Source organism: Musca autumnalis, unplaced genomic scaffold (assembly GCF_047663935.1).
Source record: "Musca autumnalis isolate F117 unplaced genomic scaffold, ASM4766393v1 scaffold_3, whole genome shotgun sequence".
NCBI classification, from domain to species: domain Eukaryota; kingdom Metazoa; phylum Arthropoda; class Insecta; order Diptera; family Muscidae; genus Musca; species Musca autumnalis.
The window spans coordinates 26832632-26853136 of NW_027411866.1; the positions used below are offsets into that span (position 1 = coordinate 26832632).

Consider the following 20505-nt stretch of genomic DNA (forward strand, 5'->3'; position numbering starts at 1 on the left):
AATGTCAGAATTCCTTTATAATTTGACATTTGGGAAGCATGCGACGATTGATTCTGTTCTGGCCTTAATGCTACAAATTAAGAAAAAGAGAATATTAAATTTTACTAAAGTGTTTGCTAATCAAATTTTATATTTTTGCATAGTTTACTGTCGTAAAGCCCTAAACACATCCAACGTTTGAGTAAAGTTTTGTGTAATTTCTGGTATATGAATAAAAGACAAAGTGCTGCCAAGTTTAAATTTTTCTTTATTCTTCTACCATAAATGACACAAAACTTTATTCAAGCATTGGATGTGTTTAGAGCTTAAGGGGTCTCAATAACATAATAATCTGCTAAAAAATCGACGTTAAATGGCCAACTATCTTATATTGGAACACTTTGAAGATTTTTAACGATGTTTCAACTTTAATTGACAATTTTACGACTTTAAGGACGATTTTCGGCCAAAAACTTTTTGCATATTTTTTGCATAAATATTTTTTAAAAAATAGGCAAATATACAAAATCCGATTTCTACTGATCATCGATAAAAAACAGAAATAAAACAAATTTTAGAATTTCTAAAAATTTTATTTGTTCTCTCTTTCTTAAAATGTATAATCACAGTTAGTACAACAACGTGGGAAAGGTTGATTAGGATCCACTACACCACATGTGGGCATACCTCTAGGGCAGCTGGAAAAATAGAAATGAAAAGGAATATATTATTTGTTGTTGTCATTTCTAGTAAAAGAATAAAAGGTCAACCTAGTTCGAAATTGGCTCGGTGGTACTTTATTGTTTTACAAGAAATGACTTAAGGCCTCGACACATAAGAAGCATGCCATTTTTGCTTAAGTCATATCTGGTAAATGACTAAAGACCAAGTTCGACCTAATAAAAAGATTTCAGAATCACATTTGAATTAGGTCGAACTTGGTCTTTAGTCATTTACCAGATATGACTTAAGAGCTAGATACATAAGCTGCCTTGCTTGCTTCCACGATGAAATTATAAGGTGGCGTAAAACGGCCAGCTGATTGGTTTCAATGTGTCAAATATTTTGTTATTGTGAATAAATTGTATGAAAACGTAAACAAACATTTTGACATATTGAAGAATTTTCGGCCAAAATAAAGTTGTTGTTGTGCTACTTACGTGACCTGTTAAATAGATCTTGCATGCTTCTGATAAAAGAATAAAAAGAATAGGGCAACCAGTTCAAAATTTGCTCGGTCTTCTTTATTCTTTTATTTTTGTTATGTCAGAAATGAAGCAGGAAAGCAAGGCAACCAGGCGAGGCAGCTCATGTACCCAGGCCTTTAAGCAAGAATGCCATGCTTCTTATGTGTCAAGGCCTTCAGCCATAAAGCGAGAAATTAACCCTGCGTTTACTAGGCGTTTACACCTGATTTACTAACACATACATACATTTGTCGTTTGTCTCCCAGCTGTCCATCATTTTTTAATAGACAGTAGGGTTAACAAATTTTTGACATTTTGTGAAAAAAGAAGTGAGATGATAATTTAAATGTGTTGAAAACAAAAGAATAGGTACAAAAACAAAATATGTGAATGGAAAGCAAAAATAAATCTATGATTTTCATTCATAATTTTACAACTGTTTTTCCAGTTGTCTGGACGCCTACGTCACAGAGGCAAGTTTTGGGTTTTTGACAATCAATACATGAAGTCAACTGTCCTGTCTTTTGTAAACGCAGGGTTACGCATGACAAGACAGTTGACTTCATGTATTGATTGTCAAAATCCCAAAAACAGTTGTAAAATCCTGAATGAAAATCTTCGGTTTCTTTTTGTTTTCCGTTCACATACAGTCGGACCTCGATTATCCGTGAAGGTCGGGACCGGAGGAGGAAATGTGTTTTTACTCCCAGGTAATGAAGTTTATAACGAAAAATAGAAGAAATGGATAAAAGTCCAACATATCTTTTCTATCACGGATAATGGATGTTCCCGGATAATCGATTCACGGATAATCGAGGTTCAACTTTATTTTGTTTTTGTTAATGTTCATTTGTTTTCAACACATTTCTATTATTATCACACACATTTTTACAAAAAATGTCAAAAATTTGTTAACCCTTCTGTCTGTGAAAAAATGATAGACAGCTGGGAGACAGCCGACAAATGTACGTATGTGTTAGTAAATCAGAGTTGTATTTGAAGACAAATTGTCTGGTGTAAACGCCTAGTTATGTGTCACCATCTTTAAAGGTCTTGGTACATAAGCTTGAGGGTGACTTGTATAGTCACTTCCTGTAAAAAAATAATGGTAGAAACACAATGACTTTTGTTGCTTGCATCGCGCTCAATTTTATGTAGATGTATAAAGACCAAGTACTACCTAATTCAAATGTGATCCTGCATTTCTTTATTCTTTTACACAAATTGAGGCTTGGATAAGCATGAACTTCTCATTGTGTTCTCACCTTAATGTTTCGTTTACAAATGACAGGACAGTTGAGTTCATGTATTGATTGTCAAAATCCCACAACTTGCCTGTGTGACGTAGGCGTCCCGACAACTGCAAAAACAGTTGTAATATTATGAATAAAAATCATCGATTTCATTTCGTTTTCCGTTCACATATTTTGTTTCTGTACATATTCTTTTGTTTTCAACACATTTCAATTGTTATCTCACTTATTTTTACAAAAATGCCAAAAAGTTGTCTTCCCTTCTGTCTGTGAAAAAATGATGGACAGCTGGGAGACAGCCGACAAATGTATGTATGTGTTAGTAAATCAGAGTTGTATTTGAAGGCAAACTGTATGGTGTAAACGCTTAGTAAGCGATAAAGGACAATACAGTTCGAATTTGGCTCGGCCGTCATTTATTCTTTTAACAGAAAGGACTTAAGCAAGAATGCCATTCCTCTTATGTACCGAAGTCTAGGAAAAACGTCTGGAAATGTAAAATGGAAGTACTTACTAAGTAACATCTATAATATAATCCTCGCGGCAAAATACTTTGAAGCATTCGTAACGAATTGTTGGATGCAAAGTTTCATTTACTTTAATCGTGAGTTTATGTTGATCCCAGTAACAGTGGTTATCGAGGGCTTAAAAAGAAGAAGAAAGAAAAACAATCACATTAAAGGGGGTGTATAGTGCGTTTACATATAACTTAATTAAATAAATAAATCCACTGGATTTTAAATTTCAATTCCACTGCGTATATGAGGCGCTCATCGCCAAAACGGCCTAAACCACATGTTCAAAAAAATCATACTGACCATAAAGATCTAACCAGGTCTTTTTAAAATACATACTAAAAAAAATCCATTCTGCATTGTTAAACACTAGGTTATACTACTTGATAAAACAATGCAATTATTGCAAAAGGTACCGGTTAGATCTATATAGTCACTTTGATTTTTTTGAATATGTGGGTTAGGCCGTTTTGGCGCTGGGCGCCTCATACATATATCAAATAAATCCTATTAAACAAGGTTATCCCGGCATAAAAGCTCTGTTGTGTATCGTTTTTGTGTACTTTTTAAGATTTTATAGCCTTTCACTTACTAGGATGTTTTACATTTCCAAAACTACGAAAGCCCTGGCTGGAAGCCAATGCCAACAAAACCAAAAGAACAAAAGCACAGTATTGCTTGTGACACATTTTGTAGACAACTGATGAATTGATTTGAAACAGTTTATAGTTATATAACAACTGTGGATTTCACAGAATTATAGCAAGAAAGACTCATAGTAAAAAAAGTCATAATTTTTTGAAACATTTCAATACTACACCATTGCATTTGAAGAGGAGGGGACGGCTTTGTTTAGAAATCTTTGTACTTATCTCTAAAAATTAACCAACTGACCTAGAACTAGCAGTGCTCAGCGTAATAACAAATAAATTGTATTTGGAAGTGTTACGTAAAGAATTCAAATCTTATCAGTAACAGGGAAAACATTTTCTGGAGTCTTCAATTGTTTAGAAAAATTAATATTATTACAATTAAATAAATTAAGCCGAACACACGGTACACATTTATTAAGGCCTCGACACATAAGAAGCATGGCATCCTTGCTTAAGTCATATCTAATAAAAGACTAAAGACCAAGTTCGATCTAATAAAATGATTTCAGAATCACATTTGAATTAGGTCGAACTTGATCTTTAGTCATTTACCAGTTATGACTTAAGCAAGAAAGCTATGCTTCTTATGTGTTGAGGCCTTTAGGTTGTGTCAACGGCGAATTACGAATATGTTATATTAAATATTTCAAACGAAATCCAGTGGGTGTCAACTGTCAATTTCATTGCGCTTTGTCCTTTATATTTTTACCCGAAATTATGTGCGGCTTCCATACCAAGGCATGCAAATTATCTAAGCCCCAATTTATGTAAAAGAATAAAGAAATGCAAGAAAAGTTGCGAACGGTCCTCTTATCAATTGTATGCTTCTCGAAGTAAAGGGTAAAACTCAGTCAGATCGTTGCTTGCTTTGTTCCTTATTCTTTTACCAGAAATGAAGCCACACAACCAAGAAAAATCCATTGTATTTCTACCTAAAGGGAACGTTTTTCGAGTAAAAAGTGGTAAAACTTGAAGATTATTGCACGTAAAGGAACAGAGTTTATGTTTTGAAAGTGAAAATTAAAAACAAGTGTATCTACAGCCGTCATTCTTTTTCATTCTTTTAATATCTTACATGCCTTCTAATCTCTATTAGAATGCCGTAATACATCTTGTACAGCAAGTTTTTCATCTTAAACGCATTGTATGCTTCGTTTTGATGAATGACTAAAATATACATATAGAATGACTAATTTTTTATATGTATTTTACATAGATTAAATCTTGACAATAGAACACCATGAATGAACGATTGAATTTGAATTGCTAATTTATCATTAAAATCTATAAAAATGTATACAAACAACTAGCTTGCATTTGAGTGGCGTAAATGATTCCAATAATTTTATTTCTAATTTGTTCTCAATTGCACAGAGTCTTATCAAAACAAATATATTTACATACATGGCTGACTACCTAACTAATTAAACTAATTAATTATTTCAGTGGCAAATGATAAAAATAACTACTTTTGACAATTATTTTATTGGGCTTTAATTAATTAAGGAGCATTAGGTACAGTTGAAAAAATGTCTACAATCGTGGAAGGTTTTTATGTTGATTTTGGGGGGGGGGGGGGGGGGATTGTCTTTAGGAAAACGTACTTTAAAAATAATACTTAAAAATATTAAAGCCGAAAACACATCCAACGTTTCAGTATCGTTGGGCGCCATTTCTTATAAAATAATAAAAGAGCAAGGGCAACATAAATTGAATTTTTCTTATTTTATCAAAAATGACGCTCAACTTTACTGAAACTTTGGATATATTTTAAGGCCTCGACACGGTATTCCTGCTTAAGTCATATCTGATAAAAGACTAAAGACCAAGTTCGACCTAATAAAAGGATTTCAGAATCACATTTGAATTAGGTCGAACTTGTTCTTTGGTCATTTACCAGATACGACTTAAGGCCTAGGTACATAAGCTGCCTTGCCTGCTTGTCTTACTTGCTTCTGATAAAAGAATAAAAAGGAAAAGGGAAATCCAGTTCGAAATTTTCTCGGCCTTCTTTATTCTTTTATTTTATATTATGTCAGAAATGAAGCAGTAAAGCAAGGCAACCAGGCGAAGCAGCTTATGTACCAAGAATGCTATGCTTCTTATATGTCGAGGCCTTTAAGGCCTGCGTACATAAGCTGCCTAGCCTGCTTACTTCTAACTAGGCGTTTACACCAGACAGTTTGTCTTCCAATACAACTCTGATTTACAAACACATGCATACATTTGTCGTTTGTCTCCCAGCTGTCCATCATTTTTTCACAGACAGTAAGGAAGACAAATTTTTGGCATTTTTGTAAAAATAAGTGAGATAATAATTGAGATGTGTTGAAAACAAAAGAACATGAACAAAAACAAAATATGTGAACGGAAAACAAAAAGATGTCGATGATTTTCATTCAAAATTTTACAACTGTTTTTGCAGTTGTCGGGATGCCTACGTCACACAGGCAAGTTGTGGGATTTTGACAACCAATACATGAAGTCAACTGTCCTGTCATTTGTAAACGCAGGGTTATAAAAGAATAAAAAAGAAAGGGCAACCAAGTTCGAAATTTCCTCGGCCTTCTATATTCTTTTATTTTTATTATGTCAAAAATGAAGCAGGAAAACAAGGCAATCAGGCAGAGCAGCTTATGTACGCAGGCCTTTGGGCTTAAATGTAATTATTCCTTACGTTTGAGTAAAGTTTTATGTCCTTTCTGGTAGAAGAATAAAGAAAAAATTAAACTTGGCTATGTCTTTTATCGATTTACCAGAAATGACACAAAACTTTACTCAAACGTTGGATGTGTTTACAGCTTTAGAGCCTTTATGTCGCTGCTTTAATGGCCTGCGTACATAAGCTGCTCTGCCTGATTACTTTGCTTTCCTGCTTAATTTTTGACATAATAAAAATAAAAGAATAAAGAAGGCCGATCAAATTTCGAACTGGGTTGCCTTTTTCTTTTTTATTCTTTTATTAGAAGTAAGCAAGGTAAGCAGGCAAGGCAGCTTATGTACGCAGGCCTTTAGGCGTTTACACCAGACAATTTGTCTCCAAATACAACTATGATTTACTAACACATACATACATTTGTCGTTTGTCTCCCAGCTGTCCATCATTTTAACAAATTTTGACATTTTTTGGAAAAATGTGTGAGATAATAATTAAAATGTATTGAAAACAGAAGAACATGAACAAAATAAACATGAACCAATAAAAAGAAAACGATGATTTTCATTCATAATTGTTTTTGCAGTTGTCGGTACGCTATGTCACACAGGCAAGTTTTGGGTTTTTGACAATCAATTCATGAACTCAGCTGTCATGTCATGTATAAAAGAAAGGTAAAGGCCTGCATACATAAGCTGCCTCGCCTGCTTACCTTGCTTGCTTCTGATAAAAGAATAAAAAAGCAAAGGGTAACACAGTTCGAAATTTGCTCGGCCTTCTTTATTCTTTTATTTTTATTATGTCAGAAATGAAGCAGGAAAGCAAGGCAACCAGGCGAGGCAGCTTATGTACCCAGGCCGTAAAACCTGGCTTGCTTGTAGGGATCTCTCTAAAGCCGGCCAACTATCGATATTCCCAACATTACATATCGACGCCTCCAAACAATAGTATGCTAAGTCGACTTAGCATGTTTTCAAGTTCTTTACATTTTTATATTTAACGTCCTTTAACTTAAATTCTGTCAAATTTTGGTAATGATCGGACAATCCGAACAGAAGTTATAAACAAATATTTACTTAGCATAGTACTGAAGGTCAAAGAAATTTCCAAACTTTTAGAGCTTGTCCTGCAAAACTCGCTTTTCAGAATTAGCAAACTATTATTTGGAGGTGTCGAACATCCTTTAACTTAAACTCTGTCTAATTTTGGTAATGATCGGTCAATCCGAACAAAAGTTATAAACAAATATTGACTTAGCATAGTACTGAAATTCAAAAAAATTTCCAAACTTTGAGAGCTTCTCCTGCAAAACTCACTTTTTAGACTTAGCATACTATTATTTGGAGGTGTCGATATGTTCATGGCAGAACTACCAGGTAGTGGCATCGTAAAAATTTGAATATGTTATGTCAAAACTTTCTTTATGTTGTTGGGGAAATTACAACAAAAATAATTTTTTTATAAAGGGATTTGACTTTTCATATTCGATCAGCTGGTGTGATACCACTACCTGGTAGTTCTGCCATGCATATGTTCGATATGTCATTGAAAGAATCACAGAAATGTGTATAAAGGAGATTTTATTTAATAATTAAAAATTTTATATAATGTCCCCACACAAAAAAGGATGAATTACAAAACAGATACCGAACACTGTGCACAAATCTATCGAAATGTAATACAAAAACATCAAAAATTGAGAAAAGCTTCAGTTGAACAGCGAGAGTGATGGAGGATTGACACCTGATATTTGCTTAACAATACCAAAGTATATTATTGTTGTGTATTTTTGTTTAAACATTTGTATAATCAATGTTTTATGTTTGTTTTTTCTAAAAAAGATCCCTGATGATGACCGTCAAAGACGGCCGAAATATTGGAAATAAATAATCAAAATAAAACAAATGTTTTCGTTGTTTTATTAAAAGACCTACAGCCGAACAAAACTCACAAGAAGAAATTTAACAAATCAAAGGTCGACAATAAATAAAAAACAGAAACAAAAATATAAAAAATACATTTTACTTAAAAAAAAAAACGGACTAAAGCTGTAAAAATGACACAATTACCCAGGTAGTGACATTGTTCAATTTTGAATATGTTATGTCAAAACTTTCTTTATGTTGTTGGGAAATTACAACAAAAATATTTTTTTATAAAGGGATTTGTCTTTTCATATTCGATCAGCTGGTGTGATACCACTACCTGGTAGTTCTGCCATGCTGTAAAGGTAGAAACACAATGAAATTTCATCAGTTTCATGTAGAAGATTAAAGGTCAAGTACTACCTAATTCAAATGCGACCTAATTAATTTGAATTATGTAGTACTTTGCCTTTAGTCTCTTACATGAAACTGAGCGTGATAAAGCGGCGTATTTCATTGTGCAAACACAATGAAATATGGCGCTTACTTCACGCCCAATTTCATGTAAAAGCATAAAGGGGAGGTACTACCTAATTAAAATGCGATATGTATTTATTTATTCTTTTACATAAAATAAGGCTTGGAGAAGCATGAATTTCTCATTGTGTTCTAACCTTAAACACATCCAACGTTTGAGTAAAGTTTTGTGTCATTTCTGGTAGATGAATAAAAGACAAAGTGCTGCCAAGTTTCAATTTGTCTTTATTCTTCTGCCAGAAATGACACAAAACTTTACTCAAACGTTGGGTGTGTTTAGAACTTTACTTTCTCATAACTACAAAACAGAAAAGCAGCATAATTTATATTTATTTCAATAAATTTTAGGTTAAGGATTTTTAATCCGATAATATCGATAGAAAAAATTATCTATCGATATTGAATTTTTAAATTTCGATCGATTTTTTTCCACCTCTGGATCTTTCAACAACGGCTTATAAAATGTATCGAATATCGAAAAATGTAAAGCTGGGTACACATTGTCAGTTTTGAATGACAGCTTTGCGGTTGCTTGCTAGTGTGGCAGTTCATTTCTGTCATTCATCATGCAACCACAAAATATTTTGTGGTTGCTGGACGGTTGGACAGTTATCGATAATTTCAAAAAATCGTCATTCAAAACTGAAAATGTGTACTGCACTTAAAACTTTGTTTGGACTGCATCGAATCATGCATTGACTCCACATTGCACAATTTCTAATGTTTTGCTGGGTTTGTTACCATTTCCCTTTTATTCATGTACGAATACGCTAGCCAATGACTTAAGCCAAACAGCGGGGCTTCTTCTGTATTGAGGCCTTCACTCTCTTGAAAATGGTCATATTTTTTTTTTTTTTGGAAATGTACCTTATTAAGGTAGAAATCTAATGGATTTTCCTTGCTTGCGTGGCTTCATTTCGGGTAAAAGTATTAAGAACGACCAAGACGAATTTGAATTAGGTTTTTTTTTTTCATTTATTCTTTTACTGGAGCAAAGCAAGCAACAGGCTGATTGTGTTTCTACCTTTAAGGTTTTACAAAGATTATTTAGGTAACTTTTTTAAAGGATTTGAAAGACGTAGTTCAAAAATGGTCACACTTTTCTTATATATCCCTTATGGCCGCGGCACATACGGTGCGTTGTGCGTTGCGTTACAACAACCACATGAAAAAAGTGTAAGTGAAGCCAAGTTTTTTGAAAAACAACAATATGGCTGACGCATTAAAGTTAAACATAATTTAACTGTTTTGGGACAACGCGTGTCTCAACGTGTCACTAAACGGACTGTATGTGCCGAGCGCTTTAAGGCCCCGGCACACGCGGTCCGTTGAGTGTCGTGTTACAACAACCACATGAAAAATTTGAGAACAAACTTGGCATCACTTACACATTTTTAATGTGCTGTTGTTTTTAACGCGCCACGCGACTCACAACGTACCGTTTGTGCCGGGGCCATTAGGTAGGGTATTTTTCCAAGAATTCACAGAAAAATAAACTGGGATTTTTTCATTCTTTTGATAAGCATCCAATGCAATTTTCAGACAACAAATCTGGGATTTCAAGCACTATTATTAATACGTCTCGTTAGTTAGCTTTTTAACCTCCTAGGTAACAGATATTCGGAACAAAATGAAATATTATTTTGTATTTGTTTTCATATTACAACTGATAATCATTTATGCTGAAAATACAGGCGATGCAATGAAAACCAATACCACCGAAGAATATTATGTGGGTTTGAAATGAATTTCGTTGAAATGTTATTCCTATCTATTCATCTATTTTTAGAATCCATATGAAAATGAGAATGATTTATTTCTGTGGAAAAATTTATTCATCAAAGTGAATACCCTGTTGGTGGCAACTGATAAGCTCAACAATAATTATGCGGATCTAAATAAAAAGTTGGTATAATTTGAAATAGAAAACATGGATTTATGTTAATTAATTTATGATTTTTTTTCAGAATCGAAGATATTAGTAAAAGGTATGTAAATATTACTATGTTTACATTTACGAAATCCACTCGATTTCAACTGTCAATTCCATTGCTCAAACGTCAAATGAAATCCGATCGATTTCAGATGAGTTTTCATTTGACGTATACACAAAGGAATTGACAGATGAAATCGAGTGGATTTCGTAAATGTAAACATAGTATATGGGTGTTTTAGGGAACACATGGAAAGGAAACCTACAATAATGGTTTTAAAGTAGAAACACAATGACTTTTGTTGCTTGATTCACGCTCCATTTCATGTAAATGAACAAAGGCCAGGTACTACCTAAGTATATACGAACTTGGATTTCTTTATTGTATTTCTACCTTTAAGGTTAAAATGCAATGAACTTTGTTGCTTGCTTCATGCCAGGCAAGGTACTACCTAAATCAAATGCGATTATGCATTTCTTTATTCTTTTATACAAATTGAGGATTGGATAAGCATGAATTTCTCATTGTGCTCTCACCTTTATGTTTATTTTAGAGATTGCAACCTATCAATATTCGATCACTGATAACTCGATTTTTTCTTTATTCTTTTATCAGAAGCAAGCAAGGCAGGCAAGGCTTCTTATGTATCTAAGCCTTTAAGGTGAGAACACAATGAGAAAGTCATGATTATATAATATATAATTATATAATATATAATAATATCTGGTCTTTATTCATTTACTTGAAATTGAGCATGAAGCGAGAAACAAACGCCATTGTGTTTCTACCATTTGAGCCTGGGTACATAAGCTGCCTCGCCTGGTTGTCTTGTTTTCCTGCTTCATTTGTCCCGGGCCACACTATAGTAATTTCATTGAAATTTAGACATGTAATTAGATCGAATTCCATAGAAGAGTAAAATCGTGAAATTCCTGTAGTGGGGAATTCAACCTAAGAACACCTAATTTCATGAATTTTTTTAATGAAATTCACTTTAGTGTGGACCGGGACTTTCTGACAACAAAAATAAAAAAATAAAGAAGGTCGAGCCAATTTCGAACTAGCTTATGTACCCAGGTCTGGGTACATAAGCTGCCTCACCTGCTTGCCTTGCTTTTCTGCTTCATTTCTGACATAACAAAAATAAAAGAATAAAGAAGGCCGATCAAATTTCGAAAATTGGCTCGGCCTTCTTTATTCTTTTATTTTTATTATGCGAGAAATGAAGCAGGAAAGCAAGGCAAGCAGGCGAGCCTGCTTATGTATCCAGGCCTTTATTCTTCACAAATTCAATTCCTATCGGTTTTATCTGAATTTATCTTTATTTCCAGACAACAAGAACAGGAGAAGGAAATTAAAACACTAGTGGAACATGTCCAACGGATGAATTTCACCAATTACAATTTCAACACGGAAGTCAATAATGGGTAGGTTTTAAATAGTTGCACAGTCGAAAACACATCCAACGTTTCAGTGAAGTTGGGCGTCATTTCTTATAAAAGAAAAATTCGGTCTATGTTGCCCTTGGTCTTTTATTCTTTTATCAGAAATGACGCCCAACTTAACTGACGCATTGGATGTGTTTTCGGTTTAATGAAAACTGCCTTCTTTATTCTTTTATTTTTATTATGTCAGAAATGAAGCAGGAAAGCAAGGCAAGCAGGCTAGGCAGGTATCTAGGCCTTTAAAGGCCTGCGTACATAAGCTGCCTTGTCTGCTTACCTTGCTTACTTCTGATAAAAGAATAAAAAAGAAAAGGGCAACCCAGTTCGAAATTTCCTCGGCCTTCTTTATTCTTTTATTTTTATTATGTCAAAAATGAAGCAGGAAAGCAAGGCAATCAGGCAGTTTATGTACGCAGGTCTTTATTCTTCACAAATTCAATTCCTATCGGTTTTATATGAATTTATCTTTATTTCCAGACAACAAGAACATGATAAAGAAATTAAAACACTAGTCCAACAGATGAATTTCACCAATTACAATTTCAACACGGAAGTCAATAAGTCGATGGTCAGACTAGCAATGTTTCTTGAAACCAATTTCGGTAAAGTTTCTTTTCAAGTTTCGTTAGTGTCCACACACGTTAACGTGAAATTTAAGATTTTTGCGTGTCCTCTTTATTTTACCATTCGCGTTTGTTGTGTTTCTCATACCAATAAAAACAAAACAGACATAAATAAACCAAAAAAAAAAAAAAAACAACATAAAATAATTAACATTAATAATTAAATTAATATTAATAGTTAAATTTTCACTATTTCATTAATTAAATGTTTTTATTAAATCTTTTTATGTTTGTTTTGTTGTTAACGTTTGCTTGAGAAAATAAAAATGAAAGAAAATGGAAGAAAAAAATCTTGCAACGAAAAACAAGAAGAGGCAACATAACAAACACAGAAAACCGTGTACATGGGTTTCACTACTTCATACCCCTCGCCTATAAACTTGACGTCGCCATGTTGAAATCGTGCTAGTCTGACCATCGACTAATGGGTAGGTTTAAAATAGTTGCTCAGAAAATATTCCTAAAAATCCATGTTTTTATACCCTCCACCATAGTATGGAGGGTATATTAAGTTTGTCATTCCGTTTGTAACACATCGAACTAATCATTTGCTGTCCTATAAAGTATATATACTCTTGATCAGGATAAAATTCTAAGACGATCTAGCCATGTCCGTCTGTCCGTCCGTCTGTTGTAATCACTCTAGCGTTCGCAATAATTGAGATGGAATGCTGAAATTTTGCACCCGAGGGTCTTTTTTCCATAGGCAGGTCAAGATCGAAGATGGGCTATATCGGTCCACTCTTTGGTATTGCCCCCATACGAGTATAACGGAACCTCCGGATTTGAGGTATTTTGACGTTCTTCGCCACATTTGCAGACCGAATTAGCTATAATTTGGCACTTAGGGTTCCTAGTGATCAACAAACTTATATCCCAAAAGATATGGGCATAGGTCCATGTTTTGGTATAGTCCCCATATAACGGTACCTCCCGATTTTCGGTATTTTGAGAATTTTAGCTAACATTTTTAACCGAACTAGCTGTATTTTGCCATTTGAGGTTCTCAGTGGTCATGGTCCGTACCTCCCGACTTTCGGTATATTGAGAATTTTTGCCACAATTTTTAACCGAACTAGCTGTAATTTGCCATTTGAGGTTCTCAGTGGTCATAAAACATCTCCAACGAAACATCGTCAACATAGGTCAATGTTTTGGTATAGCCCCCATATAACGGTACCTCCCGATTTTCGGTATTTTGAGAATTTTAGCCACAATTTTTAACCGAACTAGCTGTAATTTGCCATTTGAGGTTCTCAGTGGTCATAAAACATCTCCAACAAAACATCGTCAACATAGGTCCATGTTTTGGTATAGCCCCCATATAACGGTACCTCCCGATTTGCGGTATTTTGAGAATTTTAGCCACAATTTTTAACCGAACTAGCTGTAATTTGCCATTTGAGGTTCTCAGTGGTCATAAAATATCTCCAACGAAACATCGTCAACATAGGTCCATGTTTTGGTATAGCCCCCATATAACGGTACCTCCCGATTTTCGGTATTTTGAGAATTTTAGCCACAATTTGTAACCGAACTAGCTGTAATTTGCCATTTGAGGTTCTCAGTGATCATGAAATATCTCCACCAAACATCGTCAACATAGGTCCATGTTTTGGTATAGCCCCCATATATCCGTACCTCCCGACTTTCGGTATTTTGAGAATTTTAGCCACAATTTTTGACCGAACTAGCTGTAATTTGCCATTTGAGGTTCTCAGTGATCATGAAACATCTCTACAAAACATCGACAACATAGGTCCATGTTTTGGTATAGCCCCCATATATCCGTACTTCCCGACTTTCGGTATTTTGAGAATTTTAGCCACAATTTTTAACCGAACTAGCTGTAATTTGCCATTTGAGGTTCTCAGTGGTCATAAAATATCTCCAACGAAACATCGTCAACATAGGTCCATGTTTTGGTATAGCCCCCATATATCGGTACCTCCCGATTTTCGGTATTTTGAGAATTTTAGCTACAATTTTTAACCGAACTAGCTGTAATTTGACATTTGAAGTTCTCAGTGGTCATAAAACATCTCCAACGAAACGTCGTCAACATAGGTCCATGTTGTGGTATAGCCCCCATACAACGGTACCACCCGATTTTCGATATTTTGAGAATTTTAGCCACAATTTGTAACCGAACTATCTGCAATTTGACATTTAAGCAATAGTGGGAGGCAGTAGGAGTCTATCCATTGTCGAAAAGTTGTTCCACCTACAATTGTGAAAGGACCCTAATTATTCCATTTTAATAAAGACTATTTTATGGTGGAGGGCATAAAAAATTCGGCCCGGCCGAACTTAACGACTTTTTACTTGTTTTTTTTTTTTAACTTTATGTTTTTTTAGTTCTGTTGGTACTTTCTGTAGTTCTATTTTTGGTCAGAACACACCCCAATACCTGCTTCTTCCAGTGGAAGACTCAAGTCGAAAACACATCCAACGTTTCAGTGAAGTTGGGCATCGTTTCTTATAAAAGAAAAATTCGGTCTATGTTGCCTTGTTCTTTTATTCTTTTATCAGAAATGACATAGATTTTTTTCCTTATTCTTTCATCAGAAATGACGCCCAATTTTACTGAAACGTTGGATGTGCTTACTACTTAAATCCACTCGTCGCTTGCTGTGTACGCGTCATTTCTTCTAAAATAATAAAAGACAAAGCGCAACTTAATTCGAATGTGTCTCGGCCGTTTTTTTTCTTTTACCAGAAATGAAGTGAAACAAGCATGAAAAATTCGTTGAGTTTTGGCCTTAGTATGTACATATGTATATTTTAATATTTTTTTTCATTAAACTACTCTAGTGGGTGTCGCGTTATAACAACCACATGAAAACTTCATGTGGTTGTTATTTTTAACGCTTGACGCGACTCATAACGGACCGTATGTGCCGAGGCCTTTAAGCCCTAAACACATCCAACATTTGAGTAAAGCTAGACGTCAATTCAGATAAAAGAATAAAATGACAAGGGCAACATAGTTCGAATTTTTCTTGATTCTTTTATCAGAAATGACGGCCAACTTTACTCAAACGTTGGATGTGTTTAGGGCTTTAAAGGAGAGAACACAATGAGAAAATTTCTGTAAAAGAATAAAGAAATCCAAGATCGCATTTATATTATGTAGTACCTGGCCTTTGTTCATTTACATGAAATTGAGCGTGAAGGAAGCAACAAAAGTCATTGTGTTTCTAACTTTAGGGGCTGAAGGCCTGCGTACATAAGCTGCCTCGCCTGCTTACCTTGCTTACTTCTGATAAAAGAATAAAAAAGAAAAGGGCAACACAGTTCGAAATTTCCTCGGCCTTCTTTATTCTTTTATTTTTATTATGTCAAAAATGAAGCAGGAAAGCAAAGCAATCAGGCAGAGCAGCTTATGTACGCAGGCCTTGAGTGCATAAGCAGCCTCGTTGCCTGGCTTCCTTGCCTTGACAATTTTGACATAATAAAAAATAAAACAATAAAAAAGGCCGAGCCAGTTTCTAGAACTAGGTTGACCTTTTCTTCTTTATTCTTTTATTTTTATTATGTCAGAAATGAAGCGGGAAAGCAAGGCAACCAGGCGAGGCAGCTTGTGTACCCTGGCCTTAATTCTGTAAATAAGGAGAAGGTTTCGTTGTTAAAACGATGTGTAGACCTTTTTTCGGCTATAAAATAATCTCATTAATTATATTTCTGTTATAGTCCAACTCTTTCCATAAACACCAACAACTGGACAACGATCCTGAGACGCATAGATGGTTCAGTAGATTTTTACCGTAATTGGACGGATTATAAAGCGGGATTCGGTAATCCACCTCAAGGAGAATTTTTCATCGGTCTGCAAAAACTACATGAATTAACAACATCCGTGCCAAAAACTGAACTTAAAATCGTATTAGAAGATTGGGAAGGGAATGAGTTCATTGCTCTTTATGATGGCTTTCAAATTGCTGATGAAACGGAAAAATATAAAATCAAGCTTTTGGGTAATTATAGTGGAAATGCTGAAGATTCTATGGCATATCATAGAGATAAAAAGTTCAGCACATTCGATAATGAGAACGATAATAGTAGTAGTACAAATTGTGCCATGCTTTGGAAAGGTGCTTGGTGGTTTGACAATTGCTATTACAGGTGGGTGGTGTATATTTTTTCCATGGTTGATACTTTTCATATAATTTGTAATTATTTTTCTTTCTTTCAGCCATCTAACTGGACCTTATAAACAAAAAGAGAATGCAAATGCAACGGGCATTAGCTGGTTCAAATTAAAGGGTCATTATTATTCATTTAAAAAGGCGGAAATGTTGATACGTGAAAAGAATTAATAACCGGACATTTAGAGCATAGTGCATGGTAGAATAAAGTAAAGGTAGGCCACAGCTAACAGCTGATTACAAGTTTTTCTTTTTATGGCCTAATCTGTCAAAAGCAGGGTTGACATTTTGTACTGTTTTTGACGTTATGCAATCATAAAGGTAGATGTATCGCTGAATTGTTCCAACAAAAAACTTCTGCTGTAACACTATATCCTAAAATTGAAAACAATTACAAATAATGTGTTTTCGCGTGGCAAAATAGAATTGTTGATTTTTTAGCAAAACTTACGAATGAACAATTCATCAAATACTGATATTAATTTAAATTTGTTCCAAAAGTACGGGAATGTAAAAATTACAATTTTTTTAAAAATTCTGCTGACATTTATCTGCAAATCGGATGCCAGCAATCACGATGTCAGATTAGCCAAACTTGTAAAGTAGAAAATAAGTGAATTACATTTTGTCATTGTTTGGGAAGAACTTTTGCTATTTTTGGAACACTTTTCCAACAAGAATATTCTGGAGCCTAGCTAAAGAAATGTTTTTACACTATATGACACTTTTAATATATAAAAAGTGAAGCTCTAAGTTCCATATGTTTTTGTAATACGCGATAGCTATGCAGGTACATCTACCATTATTATTGTACCATGCCATTTGACGTTTTAAGCCATGGCTGCAGGGTGGCATTTCTCAGTGATTTTCATACCTGGCCTACCTCTACTTTATTGTACCATGACATATGGTCTGTTCCTTTACTTTTGAAAATGGTAAAAGCGGCACAAGTAGTAGAATTTGTAAACTGCTCCCATATGAATGGTATGGTGTCCGAAGTAAAGAAACGCTTTTCGAGTAAAAAGTGGTAAAACTTGAAGATTCTTGCACGTAAAGGAACAGAGCTATAGTGGATTTAGGAAATCCAGTGGATTTAAGTTGTCAATTTTATAGTCATTTCATTATTCCTGGTCCACACTACAGCGATTTTAATGAAAACATTTCATGAAATTAAACATTCCTAAGCTGAAAACACATCCAACGTTTAAGTTATGTTTTGTGTCAATTCTGGTAAAAGAATAAAAGACGGAGTGTGGCAAGTTTCAATTTTTTTATTCACCTACCATAAATGACACAAAACTTTACTCAAACGTTGGATGTGTTTTCAGCTTTAGATCGAGTTCCCCACTGCAGCAATTTCATGATATTACTCTACTGTGGCACTCGATCTAGGGACGCATAATTTCATGAAACTTTGTCAATAAATTTACACTAGTGTGGACAGCGACTTAAGCTGAAAACACATCAAACGTTTGAGTAATGGTTTGTGTCATTTCTGGTAGAAGAATAAAAGACAGAGTGCTGCCAAGTTTCAATTTTTCTCTATCCTTCTACCAGAAATGACTCAAAACTTTTCTCAAACGTTGGATGTGTTTTCAGCTTAAGAAAAGACGGCAAACTTAACTGAAACGTTGGATGTGTTTTCGGATTAAGTGTATACTCTAAAAGCCGTTTAAGTGATCTATGTTTATATTCATTTCTTACTTATATATTTACATTTATCCAATACTGCATTGTCATAAATTTTAGGTTATGTAAACATTTTCAAGGAATTATATAAAAATGTTTTCTTTATTTGTCTGTAGTAAATTGCAAGGTGTTGATTATTATTTACAGAATTCACTTTAATCACCAGTAAACATATGTATGTACTTACGGTAAATTGGCTTAAAGGTAAGATATATTTCATGGGCACCAGGTCAATTTATTAAAATGCATGGAATTTTACGTCTTGGTCAGAAGAAAATACGTTTGGCAGCTTGTTTCCAAGAAGATACAAAACAGAAATCCCAAACACAAATGATTCTTGTATCTTTATGGGACGAGACATATTGACATAGTTTACTTACGGCTTTAACCGGTTTTTTTGTGCTGCATAACAATGTGTGCCGGAATTGCCCAATTGTTTGATATGGTGAATCATTTATTTGAAAACTAAAATTTATTTCCGTTTATTTTGTTTCAAATTATAAACAATGTACTGTTATTTAGATAGCCAACAAAAGTCATTGACTTTTAAGTGTAATTAAATATAGAGTGGGGAACTACTTGAAAATAGTGGCAGTTATTTTTTTCTCACACTTGTCATAAGTATCAAAATTAATTAAGTGATATCAGTCTCACAATTTTAGGAACTAGTGTCAATAAATAATCAAGTTATAATAAGGGGACATCTACATAGTAGATCGTCCCTGTGACAATTGGATCTTCGCTCGGGTACGACCTGGGTTCAAATCGGAAATTATTCCCTCTCGTCTTTATGGGATTATCTTCTTCTTTATTTGCATATTTGATCTCCGAATATAAGCGACCAATACAATTATATATAATTATCTGTTACAAATTTTAAGGTATGTTCTTATATTTTCAATGATCTCCATAAAAGGGAAGGGGATCATAACATCACTTATTAAACAGCGAGTCATCAGATATCGTCTGATGCCACCACCTGTTCCTTCCCATTTCGATACGTTCCTTGAAATCGTATCGTCAATATGTATATCCGCCCGTCAACAGCATTTGGGCAAGTTATCTCCCTAGCATAATCAATTTGCTGAAAGGGCATAACCCAATTTTCCTTGGCGATTTCAATGCTCATCATGAAATATGACTCTCTCAGTTGATGAAAGATCCACACGGTGTTTTTATTGTTAGGTAGATAGACGAATCCGACTTCGCTTTCATCAACGAGGAAACACCCCTAAATTTACAGTCAGATGATCGATCTCTCCCGATATTTAAGGCCTGGATACATAGGAAACCTCGCTGCTTGGTGTTCTTGTCTTGCTTCAAAAATAAAAGAATAAAGAAAAAAATTGCAACTTAAAGGCCTGGGTATATAGGCTACCTCGACTGATTACCTTGCTTGCTTCTGATAAAAGAATAAAAAAGAAAACTGCAACTCAGTTCGAAATTTGCTCGGCCTTCTTTATTCTTTTATTATGCCAAAAATGAAGCAGAATTCCACTCATGCGAATAAAAAGATCCATCCAAGGGCTCAATTCTGTTTCTATGAAAATGTGAAATGAAAACTTTTATTAAGGAAAAAACTGTCAAATGAAAAAAATTATAAAGGAAATATTTTTCATTTCAAATTTTCATAGAACGAGAATCCAGCCCCAGGACTTCACTCTTGACACAACAGCTCGACCAAATACGCGCCAACGAACCATCGGACGAACGAATTGTGCGATAGAACACGGAAATACAGGACCTTGTTATCGTATGCAGGTGTTCCAAATGTCTACAACATCTCGATCACTGTACAATCAGTTCTAGCATCTAGAATTTCGCAATTGGTAGTTCTGAATATGTGGAAGGTGGCTCGTAAAATTCCCATTCTAAGCCAGACAAATTCGCAACCAATAGAGAATCGTACCGCCCGATCTCCCTTCTTTCTACTGTTGCAAAAGAATCCCTCTTACTTCCTTCCATGCCTAAAACACCATTTCCATCTTGCAACATCAACATGGATTCAGAGAAGCTCATAG

General features: G+C 34.5%; 2 protein-coding genes across 2 annotated transcripts; one reads left to right on the plus strand and one right to left on the minus strand.

Moving 5' to 3' along the window:
• Nucleotides 1–520: 520 nt before the first annotated feature.
• Nucleotides 521–3673, minus strand: LOC141399612 (uncharacterized). The gene is made up of 3 exons (XM_073978702.1): nt 3527–3673; nt 2934–3063; nt 521–677 (listed from the first exon to the last, which is right to left on the minus strand). The coding sequence occupies exons 1-3, from the start codon at nt 3621–3623 to the stop codon at nt 590–592; spliced, it is 315 nt and encodes a 104-aa protein (XP_073834803.1). The 5' UTR covers nt 3624–3673; the 3' UTR covers nt 521–589.
• A 6545-nt stretch (nt 3674–10218) lies between these two features.
• Nucleotides 10219–19007, plus strand: LOC141396807 (microfibril-associated glycoprotein 4-like). Its single transcript, XM_073972462.1, has 6 exons — nt 10219–10377; nt 10435–10550; nt 10613–10633; nt 11911–12006; nt 16341–16772; nt 16843–19007. The coding sequence occupies exons 1-6, from the start codon at nt 10276–10278 to the stop codon at nt 16964–16966; spliced, it is 891 nt and encodes a 296-aa protein (XP_073828563.1). The 5' UTR covers nt 10219–10275; the 3' UTR covers nt 16967–19007.
• Nucleotides 19008–20505: the final 1498 nt, after the last annotated feature.